The sequence below is a fragment of the Gymnoscopelus microlampas genome (assembly GCF_963454915.1).
Source record: "Gymnoscopelus microlampas genome assembly, chromosome: 4".
Taxonomy (NCBI): Eukaryota; Metazoa; Chordata; class Actinopteri; order Myctophiformes; family Myctophidae; genus Gymnoscopelus; species Gymnoscopelus microlampas.
In genome coordinates this window covers 24,753,649-24,765,739 of record NC_139941.1, presented here as the reverse complement: position 1 = coordinate 24,765,739, position 12,091 = coordinate 24,753,649, and the positions used below count along the sequence as shown (strand labels likewise).

The 12,091-nt window shown below is 40.6% G+C and overlaps 1 protein-coding gene across 1 annotated transcript in view; it reads right to left on the bottom strand.

Moving 5' to 3' along the window:
* Positions 1-1,495: 1,495 nt before the first annotated feature.
* The window catches only part of oxct1a (3-oxoacid CoA transferase 1a), a 62,688-nt gene continuing 52,092 nt past the window's right edge, over positions 1,496-12,091 (bottom strand). The window contains exons 16-17 of the mRNA XM_084056135.1: positions 3,648-3,749; positions 1,496-3,122 (exon numbers count right to left, since the gene is read on the bottom strand). Of these exons, the coding sequence (XP_083912261.1) occupies positions 3,087-3,122; positions 3,648-3,749 (138 nt within the window). The 3' untranslated portion in view covers positions 1,496-3,086. The remainder of the gene's footprint in view (positions 3,123-3,647; positions 3,750-12,091) is intronic.

Here is a 12,091-nt window from a genome sequence, read left to right as displayed (position 1 = left end):
TATGGGCCAAGGATAGCCTACACTCATCAAACAAACAGTTAAAGCAATTAATAGCCGAAAAGAGTAATTCTCCTCCCAAATCAATAAAATGTAGAGCTCTATATTGTGTGTGATAGTTTTCCCTTTCGTTGGCTTGATAATAGCCTAAAACAACTGACTGGGAGAGCAGCGTGTCTGTGTGCGTGCCCCAGCGAGGTGCATGCCTTTCCCAGCAGCCGTGTAGAATTTGATCTCATTACAATTAACTGGAGGATTGTCCTGTTGGAAACGCCACAAGGCTTTGGTCAAATTAAGGCTGGTGCTTTTAAACCAGGGCGGTGGGGTTAGTGAGTTGGGCTGCTTTATAATCACCAAGGCCGAATATATTATAATGACTTAAACTGTATGCCGATGGTTGTCCTATAAAATGGCCATCTTTGTCACCTAGAAATCTCTTTACGTGATCCGAAATATTGAGGGTATAATTTTAAAGATGATGGAAAACGTAGCTTACAAGCAGCAGTGAGATTTTACAGCGTTGTTTGACACTTAGCTCAGTCTGCCCGCAGCCAGTTGCTCCACATAGGAGCTGTCCAGCCTTGTGGTGCTGAATCTGTATGATTGAGCTATAGATACAGTCTTGTTGTATAGCCTTCTTCTATCTTAAGAATTCGTCAAATAGGGACTGTTCTAATCAAATTTGCAGCCGCATGCTCTGGCTCTAGTGATAAAGTAACGGTTTATTTACACCATTTCACATGTTACATGCCCATCCCTTAACTAATAACTAAACATTGTGTCCTAGTAAGATATGAGAAATAGGTTAGGACAGATTTTATAGGATACCTGCCTATGTCATTTCATTAAGTAATGTGGTAGATAAGCAACAACAGCCCATGGCAGTCGCCACTGTCAGTTTCTTCATTTTCTGCTGGTTGATCAAATCCAGTTGATCCCCCTGATCCCATTGGCTGAATTCTTTGGTTACACAACAGCCCTCAGGTAATAGCATTGCCTCTCTACCCAAGTGGAGAAATCACATCATAAATGTCAAGCCCATCACCCACATAGGGTATAAAGCTCTAAATCTGTGATGTCAAAACGAATCAATGAGAATGTTATGTTTCCTGGTGGACTGAATTATCTGAATACACAATTATCTGAATACACAGGTCCATAATTTCAATTACCAAACAAAACAGCAAACAATTTGCTTACCAGTTACATGTTTAGTGTGAATGTGTGTTGTTTTTGTAATGTATGTTTCTGCTGTATACACTGTAAGATTTGGAGTTGGACGGTCATCTAATAATGAGGCATGTAGAGATTGGGTGGCTGTGGCCACATATACTGTACCTGTTGATTGGTACAGTATACACTACCTCGTATATAGCTGGTTGAGTTTTACACCAATCAAGGCCCCAGTGGTGTGAAATGTTTTGCTTATGATTAAAATAAATAAATGGTATATGGTTCTCACCTTTTTAGATTGGATTTCAGAATGCAGCAGGGCAGACATGGTGTACCCAAACTTGTATTTTATTTCATATACAATAACAACAGCACAGGAACACTCAGAGCAGAAAAATATTAAGGCCTCATGTTTTGTTGTTAAAATGTTTGTAATGTACAGTATTTCACTCCAGTCTGGTATTTCTGAGACAAACAAGGATTCTCTGTCTCTATCTGTCTGTTTCTCTCGGCTGGTGTTGTGCCGAGATGTCTCTCCCACATTCTTACCCTGACCTTAACCACAACAAAACATTAGCTCACAGATTTCGTTAGAACCTGCAAGGAACACTGCGCTGGGTTATCGGCTGAGTCACTTTGCTGCCGTCAAACTAAATGCCAGTGTTTGAAAAGACATTTCGAATTTCTGACTGATTAACCACTCTCAATCTTGCATCTCTACTTTGGACATGTCATTATAGTCAAAAATGTCAAGACTTTCAAAAGTTGTAACATTCTTTTAAAACAGCAGATGTACAGATCTATACAAGTAGTAGTATTAGTAGTAGAAGGCTGGTGATACGTGGTTAATAGTTCACAAAGAACAGTACATTTGGAGAGTTATGGGCAAAGGTGTGCCAAGTAGCTTATGTAGCTTTTCATGAGCAGCACAGCTAGGAAATAATGCTGGGAGGTTGCCGCCAGTGACAGACCAAGTTGGAGTCAAAGCCAGATGGTTGGAGAGTGTTGAACAGTAAATACTGCAAGTCAGAGAATTCAATGAACAATTAATTTACTGTAGATACATATTATGAAGTTTCATTTGTGCAAGTCGAATCAACTCACTTAAGAGTCATACTTTTTGAACGATTCATTAGCGAATCACAGTTTGTAAGCGAGTAAGAGGCCAGGATACTTCGCATCTAAGAAAAAAGCTCAATTACTGTACTGTTTCAATCCAACAGATAAACCACTGCATTACACACATCCTACATTGGAAATTTCATCCATATACAGAGTAAAGCAGACAATTTCATTAGCAAATACATGTTGCCATTGCTTTCATTCTGTGCCGATTCTAGACAAATTTATCTACAGTATATTAGGTGTTTATTCACATTTCAACCCCTTTCATCCCTTATATATCCCATTACAGTAACTTCCATTACAGTAACTTGTGTGAATTGACATTGCAGTTGAGGATTTGCCAATGACAGGCATGATTGCTGTTCATAGTACTGGTTCCTTTGTAAATATGCATGTACTTAGCTTAAAAGAATAATTCATTTTCATTCAATCAGGAGAATGATTCCTGTGATCTGTGCATATTTGGTTCTCTCCTAATAACTACTGCCGTATATAGGCTAGAAAGATGAAGGAATCATGAGGACCAACACAAAATGTTCCGTAATACTTTCAACATATCACAGAACTGTAATTTAGATCAGTAATAGAGCTTGTATTGTGAGCTAAATTAGGACACCTCACTCCGGCCCCTATGACTCTCACTAATTATGCATCATCAGCACTTAAACCATGTCTGTCTGTTGACTACACCTAGGCCAAAGAATCTTCTGAATATCACCTGAAACAAGAATAAAAGAGGACTATTCTTTAAAGCCTTCAAGTCAGGACTCCTCTGATCCCTTCCAGATGTTCTAGATCTGCTGCATGGGCCTCAGGTTGGGAGACACCTGTTGGACATCAAACACAACAACAGTGACAAAAGAGGCTAGATATGCTGAAGAGATTAAAATCCCCCACACTCGATACCATGTAATCCATCCTAGACTGCTACTTCACAGTCTCCATTTTAGATGATACTGCCGACACAAAAAGAATGCTGTTTTTAAAAGACATATGGTAAATTTTAAAAGACAGATGGTAAATGTGCTACTGCAACGCAATGCCCTCATTCATTTTAAGCTTTCAGACATTTTAGGACTATAAATGCTTTGGTACAGTCTAAGTCCAGACATCTTTTCTTCCTTTTACATCATCACCTAAAGTGAAATACTATAATTGGAATGTCCTTGGCCAGGCTACAGTTTGTACCTGTACCTCATACCCTGAAGAAGGCAGTTACCTGGTTTCTTTTTACTCTGCGTCCAAAAATAAAGTATTGGCACTTTGGCTACCTTGAAGACTACTATTCAGGCTACAGTTTGTACCTGTATTGCTGTTTGTGAGCTCCATTGTTGTTTGTAACAGTTACTCACCTCAAAGTGTGCACCAGTGCACGCCTTGATGTCCTCTGCCGTCAGTCCCTCCCACACCTCGATAAGAGTCAGGCCATTTGTCTTGTCAACGTCAAACACCGCCTGGTGGAGTCAGAGAAAATATTGATGGTAAGTTTTGTTGGGAAGAGAGAGAAAGAGGGAGATAACTGAAAAAAACTGAAGAGTAGACAGAGCATTGTATCTCTTCAATAGAAAGCTTTGAAACTCAGGTTAAATGGGCAGTTCACAGACACAGTTCTACAGTTGCAACAACTCATACCTCCTCAGCTGTGCAAAAGAAAAGCACTGTGCACTCTGGAGAATCATGCCAAAAGCTGCCTTTCAGGCAGGAGGACAGGACCCACATGATGGAAATGAAAACCCATCAAAGGTAAAAACACAACACAGTGCATTCTGACCACCAGAGGATGACTAGTGTAGAGAAACTGACTTTAATGGTCCCAGAGTATCTGCAGGGAACACAGGCTACACCAACATGGTCTTTGCTCTTAAGAGGTCTGCAGCCATTTTGAGGTGATTGCTCTTGGTTTCTCTGCCCGTTGAGCTGTGCATTTGTTCAATTGGCTGAGCCTCAACATTGAAAAAGCAATCCTGTCCCTCCATTGTCTTTACTCCTCAACCACCATATCTTTCATTATCAGTAATTACTGAAGGAGCTGGTTTATAGATCATGGCTGCCACTTGTCAAAAACTGTCACTTATCAAGCTTTACCAAGTGCCACAAGGAAATGTAATTATTTTATAGTGGCATACATGATTTCTCTGTTCAATATCTTATGGGCGCAAGTCTTTAACATAAGTGCCCTTGGTTGTACAAAATATATAAAATACACCTAACACGCTAATTAGTTTAGTCTGAGGTCCAAGGTCCGGTTATGGGCAAGAACAGCACAGGCACGCATCTCTTCAAGAAATACACCACACCGCCATGAACCTTAATTAGAGTTGTTTTTCTCAACGCTCTTGTCCAACGCTTACATTCCCATTATCTGATCCTCTACAATTGCAGGCACATTTTCTGAGCACTACGGAGTGACCTTGCACTTCTTTATATCGGTTGCTTGTAATGTACAGTAGGTAATCTGTGCCTGAAATGGTGAAAGGTTTCCACCCGACAGCGATGATATTCTTCCCACTCTCTGACCTCCATTTCCTGTCTCTAGCTATGGGTACATACACACATGAGCGTATGCTGACGTGAAGCGCTACGCTAGCCCCGTCCACTCTCATGTTAAGTTAAAAACCGGAAGTTCCGGTCCGGTTTTTCCTATAACATGGGAGTGGACGGGACTTCCGACTTCCGGGCGTCAAGTTGACGCTCATGTGTGTATGTACCCATCCTATCTAAATGGAAAAGAAAGCTGCCCTGAAAAACATACAGTTATTACATTATTTTTTATAGTATTGTGTACTGTATGTTGCAATCTTTAGAGATGTGGATTCAAGAGTCACTTATTGAGGTATTTCTTCAGCCAGCCTCCCTGCTGGCAGTCTTCATTTTAGAGGGATATGTGGTTGTGTGTGTGTGTGTGTGTGTGTGTGTGTGTGTGTGTGTGTGCGCGCGTGCGTGCGTGCGTGCGTGCGTGCGTGCGTGTGTGTTTTAAATCTGAATACAACCTTTATTTCTTGTTTCTCTGATGCCTTATGGGTGAACATGTTCTTCACAAGGCACAATGTGCATCTATGCCTTCTGTGACCCTCTGGCAGTCATTCAGACAGCCTGAATACATCTGCACACAAAGTTTTGGTTTAAGCGTAAACCATATTTCACCAGAGATTCATCTCCTGCACCTCAGCTGTGTTTACAATGACTCGCCAGAAAGCTGGGGCAGGGGTGTGTGTGTGTGTGTGTGTGTGTGTGTGTGTGTGTGTGTGTGTGTGTGTGTGTGTGTGTGTGTGTGTGTGTGTGTGTGTGTGTCAGTGGGTGGGTGTGTGTGTCAATGGGTAGGTGGGTGGGTGGGGGTGGGGATCGATGTGGGGTGAGGGCGCGATTCAATTCAGCTTAAATTTTATGGTTTTCCAGTTCAAATGTTGTCTTCTCATTTATTTATTTCATCCCGTTTCATGTAAGGGATTTCTCTCCTGATTGGGTGAAATTGGTATCCCGACCTGAATTATATGTATTCCAGTATATTACCATCCTACTATAATTCTAGTAACCTCTGTCCGTTTGTAGTGGTGAGTGAGTAGGTGAGTAGGTGAAGCTACCCGGTTCTCCTCAGTGGCTGGAGCAATTGCTCTGATTTTGCACACAGCCATTGACCATTACCATCTGACCTTAACTGTGAAGCCCGTTTTTCAATTTCACCATATCTCAGCTTCTTATTAGCGTTTTTGTGTCAAACACTGTCGCCATGGTTACGGGGCTACCCAGCTATGGGACGAACTGCCTCCCGGGTTGCCAGGTCATGTGCGCATATCCCCCCACGGATGCGTCGACCGGGTATGGTCTAGTAGTAATAATTCGTAGAGTCTATATATGAATGATTACTATGGGAATATACTGTAGAACTATTTAACACTTACTTAAAATATCACTTACAATACATTTAACCTATTTTATCTGTTACATCATCATCATGAATTCCAAGCTAACATAAACAACAGCCTTTCCCTTCTTGAAATTAATTAACCTTTATGTAGTTTGAAATCTAGTTCCAATTCCAAGTTTGAAGTCCAAGGTTGATAAATCACAGTGACGTAGGCGGACCCAGGCCTGCTGAGCTGAGCTAGATGCTGTTACCTGGTTCGGCAGTGGTATTCAAGTGGTAGATTAGGCAGTGGGCCACAATTGTAAAATGACTTTAAGTCGAGGGCCATAAGACCGTGTTTGTGATAATGTATGGCCGTTTGTTGTGTGCTGTAGGACACAACAATGGTCATATTATGTCCATTATGGTAAATTATTGCCTGCTTATATGCCTTTGGATGTTTATATAGGATAACTTCTGTGCCAGTTCTTTAGTGTTTTGATTTGGATATTGAGAAAATAGGAAGTAGTATTTCAGTGTTCTCTGCACGGTCCTTGACATAGAAGCATCTTTGTGAGAAAAGTGGTGGAGGTAGGCTGGCAAGGTGAAAGTGCTTACATGTTTGTATGAAGGAAAGGCTTTTACTTTTTTTTTTATGTTTTTGAGCAACCGGCTGATAAGAGCACAAGCTCTTATGATGTGCTTCAAGAACCATTAGTTGAGAGTGTCAGAGTGACCCATAAAAATGGGTCAGCCCATGCAGGACGCTATTGATGACGAATGAAACATACTGTGTAAAATCTACAAGTGGATGAAGATGTACTGTAGCAGATGGAAGATGGACAAAATCGCCTCGAAAGCTAATGGATGCAGATGCAGAAGGAGAATTCTCTCTTTCGTGTAATGGATAACAGCCACAACAGAAATAGCTACAAATGGATGGCATATGATGGATGAAATGCACTGAAATGTAAGTTCTTTTATGTAAGTTCTAAGAATTCTAGTACATGGTGTGCTACTGATGTGTAGCTTTTGTCAAGCTATCCAGCCACGTGTAGCTACATGGTTACAAAACAGCTGAACTACTTGAAAGCTACATTATTCTGAAAGTAGTGAGAAGTAGACAACATTTCTAGCTGTTTTGTTCTTTGAACCATGAAAGAGTCTACTTATGAGACTTGTACTTTTACTTTTGATACTTCAATACATCTTAACACCAGATACTTTTCTTAAGTATGTATGATGTGAGCTACTTAACCATTAACAAGCTTCAGTTAACGGTTTTATGAAAAACATTCTGCTCATTCTGTACAACCAACCATCATTTTTACATTGGACTATAGAATGTTTTCCAGGGGCCACAAGAAAGCTCCACTGGAGCCGGATTTGGCCCGCGGGCCGCCAGTTGAATATCACTGGGCTAAGCCATATAGAGACATCCAAGGAGGAGCCTCAGCTCATTAGAACCCCCCACAGTGACAGGGAAGTAGGCAGAAATCACACTAGTGCAGTGCAAGACAGATGGGACGTCTCAGACAACATGGGAGCAATGGATAATGCAGATATTGAAATGGAGCTGCTAATCTAACAGTGAGACATCAAAACTGATTAGAGAACATTCAAGATTCCCTATGAACAGTTTGTCTCTTAATTCCAGTTGTGGCTGAGGAACGATCAGGGTGATTAGCAGATGCTAAAAGAAAATGAGAAACAGAGAGTTGAGGAGAAAGAGCGAGACGGTAACTAAGAATGAGTCAGAGCTAGATTAGAGGCTGAAAGAGAGGTAGAGAAGCATGACCTAATTAGTGATCATAAGGAATGCGACCGAGTCTCCGTCTAATCGTTATCTTGACCAGCAGTGTCATCATCATCATTATCATTCATCACACTGCTGTCTAGTGGAGGCAAATCCTTAAGGAACAAATCTCACACATACGTACACTGTCATATCTGAACTCTTAGAGCTAAATTAACAAGATTATGCTGCGTAGTGGTCAAGAGATAGAGAGAAATCAGAGATGCAACAGTATTTACAGTATATGGGGGGAAATAATTGCCATCATTGACACTACTCATCCCTGCAGATGCCACAGGTAGCTATTTGTTGTGGCACCACTGCTGTAATCTGAATAATTCATGCCTTGGACGAATGGCAGAGAAAGCCTATCATTTGAATGAAAATGCTGTCTCCCTCAGTAATGCTTCATCAAAGGCACGATGATTGAGTTACCATGGGGAGTGGACCAATGTCATGGGAGTACCTCAAGCACAATGGTCCACAGAGGTGGCACGATTTAATCATAAAACACACACGTGCGTGCGTACACACACACACAAACGCAGGGCAAACATGAATAAAATCTACTTCAAATAAACCCACCATTACAGCAACATTGCTGCAAGGAGACATGGAAGCAGGGAAACAGCGTCGCTGTGATTAAGAGGGAAGGGAAATGGTAAAGTAGGAAATAAAACGCCCCGCCTAGGGAAATAAGAGAGAGGAAAGAGTCAGAACTGTAGAGATGCAGCATGCCCTTCGGCAACTGGTCTCTCTTCCATCTGGGGTCTCAAATACAATTGGCACAATTTAGGACAATATTTGCATTCCTTTTCCCCATGGACACTATGAGTACATGAAGGATTTCCTTTGTTTGTGTGAATACAATGTTCCTCTGTGTGTATGCACACATGTGGCAGTATGGAGACAGAAATGTTTGTGCCATTTGGCACGGTTGTAGGGCTAGTTTCTTCTCTTATTTTGTAAACAAATTAGAGCAGAAACTTTAATTATGATGAACTATTAAGAGAGAAGAGAGATGAATCAACTCTTTAGGGATAACCACTAACGGGGTTTAACCACAGGCACATTCTACTACTTATAGCGCCACCAAGAGGCGCTATAACAAGAGATTTCTGGATATGACTATACACATTTTGTGATAGTGATCAAAACGGATTTGTTCGATTTTCCATATTCCATCCTGTTCAGGAGTGGCCCGTTTTAAACAAAATGAACGCAGCGTCTTTGCTGTGAAACTTTGCACGCACATTCTTACTAGGCCATGCGCGAAAAACGCATTTGTTACTACTTGTTACTAGATTTTGTCCAAACATCACACAAATCAGTATGAATTATCTCTGTAGTCATGTGATCAAGACATATCCGTCACATTTATCATATTCCATTGGCTATGATTAGCTTTCAAAGTTTGTGGGGTGGCCGTTTTGCACAAAATGTCACACATCATGAATGCAGCACCCGATTGCTGGGAAACTTTGCACGCACATTCCCGCTAGGTCAAGGAAGAAACTCCATCCCAATTTTTTCAAATCTCCTCATGGTGGCACTACAACAGCCCACTTCACGTTTTGGCCTATAACTCTTGAACCGTAGGTTGTACAATCAACATATTTCTTTCCCCTGGATTCTTTGGATAATCTTCTTTTTGCAACTACTCCTACAGATTTTGTCTAAAACTAAAACAAATTGGTACACATAATCTCTGGAGTTATGTGATCAAGATGTATGAGCTAGATTTTTCAGATCGTATTCCAAGTGGCTATGACCAAAGTTTGCGGGCCCTGGGTAGGCAACCCGGGCTGGCGGAGACCTGTGGTCCGAGGGGCATACTTTTCTACTCAACACTCATTTTGTTTGCAGGTTATTATGGTAGCTAATCCAGAATAATGTGCTTTGTTTAGACAGCAATTTATCTCTGGCTTACCTTTACTGTAGTTATTGACTAATGGGAGCTGACACAATTTGACCTCTAGTTGGTCAGAGTAGTGCTGCAGAACATCAGATGATACGATTTTCCTGAGGGTATGTATGTATATACATGAATTAACTGTGTGATAGTTCATTTCATTGAATGAATAACTAAAGGTTCATTTACACATTTCACGTGACACAAAACATCATCGTGCAGACATTTCCGTATTTTGTGGAGAAAGGCACAGAATACATACAGTATTTTTTGGTCACACTATCATATTATGATCCCCTCACATCAGGGATTTAGGTACAAAATGTGTGCCAATTGAAGGGTAGTAAAACTTTGATGCCTGGATTAGATACATACATTTGTTATATGGACCCAGGAAATACTTGGATGGTCAAACAAATAAGAGCATGACTAGAATATTATTTTCACATAACATCAACATTATGCCAATATAGTCTGCCTGATGGACTTTTGGCCTAGTCACACAGTTGGATATAATTGTCAGATGACTCATTCTGTGTAATACACTATGTCACTTGAATTGACTGGTACTCATTATGAGTATCAGTGGTCTCAGTGGTCTATCATAGGTAAGTGTAACCCCCCAAATCCATGTTCAAAAGCTGCTGTGTTATTAGGGAATGGCAGATGGCTTATGAATTGATTTTGAATAATACTCTGTTTTGAAGTGATTGGATAGAATTCCAGAAGGATGGCACTTGAGAAATGAAGTGAGATGTAAATTGCAGGACCTGTGCCAGTCTATTGGCAGCGCTTTCTTAAAGACTTCATTGCTGTATTGTAGATCAGTGCCCGCCGCTGCTGTGAGGGACCTCACCCCCTCTCCTCCACCTCATTACTAAGACATCTGACAATTTAAGGGAGGATAGTTATCCTGCGATAGGATTAGACCTCCATGGAACATTCCCAGATTCACTGAGCTCCTCTCTCCTCCTCTCGGGTCCTCTTTGAGGATTCTTCCTGTTAAAGAGGGGTTTTCCATGCCGCTGCTGCCCATTAGCCAATTTTAATATAGGATATAAAACTAACCAAATAAAGTTTGATATTCAGAACCTTTTTAATATTTGCAATTGGTAGAATAATATTGAAAACATCTCTTAAATGAGTGTATTCATCCAAATTAAAAGGTCAATCTGCATAATTTGAGCGACAAAGAAGAATTAAGAAAAAATAATAGTGATTAATATCAGGATAACTGGCTCAATTTAACCCAAAGAATTTCTTTAAATTTTTATTTTGCCCCACAGCCACCATTTTGGCTTAAATAACACTTTTTTGTGCTAAATTATTCACAGGGTTTTATACATTGGTAAATCACCAACATGTATGATATATATTTTTAGACCTGGATACATTTGCTTTGAAATAACAGTCATTAATACTTTTAATTAATATTTTTTTGTCTAAGAAAATGTTCCCAACTTCCCAACTTCACAGCCAGGTGTAAATGATGTTTACTAGATTTAAGGTCACATGACAACAAAGGGTGTATAGATACAGGGGGTGGGTCAACTTACCCACTGGGTCATCCATCTTACCCCGTTCTCCCCTATACTATATATCGAAAGTGTCATGAGATAACTTTTGTTGGGATTTGTCGTTATATAAATGAAATTGTCTGGACTTGATAGCATGGCTTACATAAATATCAAGGTCACAGTTAAATATAAGTGTTTATAATGAGGACACATGACGGCATCAACTGCGTTCCAGCTAAAACGTTTTACACATAACGAGACACACATGATTATGGGTAATGTAATCCCCACCTCCTCCTTTTAGCTCATCAACACTAAGATGAAATGAAATGTTCTCAAATTAATTGCATTCTCTTTAGTTTATCATCCAACAAAAAAAAAGGGGGGAAAATAGCAGGAGGTGTTTGTGATTATTAAATCAGCTTAGCAGAGCAGGATTGGGAGGAATGTAGGCGTGGAAGTGGAAGCGGAGAGGGCAAGGATGAAGAGAGGAAGAAGGGGGTGAGTGGTGTGAGGAGAGAAGGAGAAATGAGAGAAAAACGGGTCGACGAATAATTAGAGGAATACTATTCTAACTTCTAAGCCATTATAAGCTGATGGTAGAAAGTAAGGGATGAAATGACAGAGGGGGGCTTTAATGGACAGAGATAAAGAGAGAGAGAGAGCAGGAAGAGATGAAATGAAGATGGTGGAGAGGAGGTCGAGGAGGTGGTGGTGTCAACAGGGTG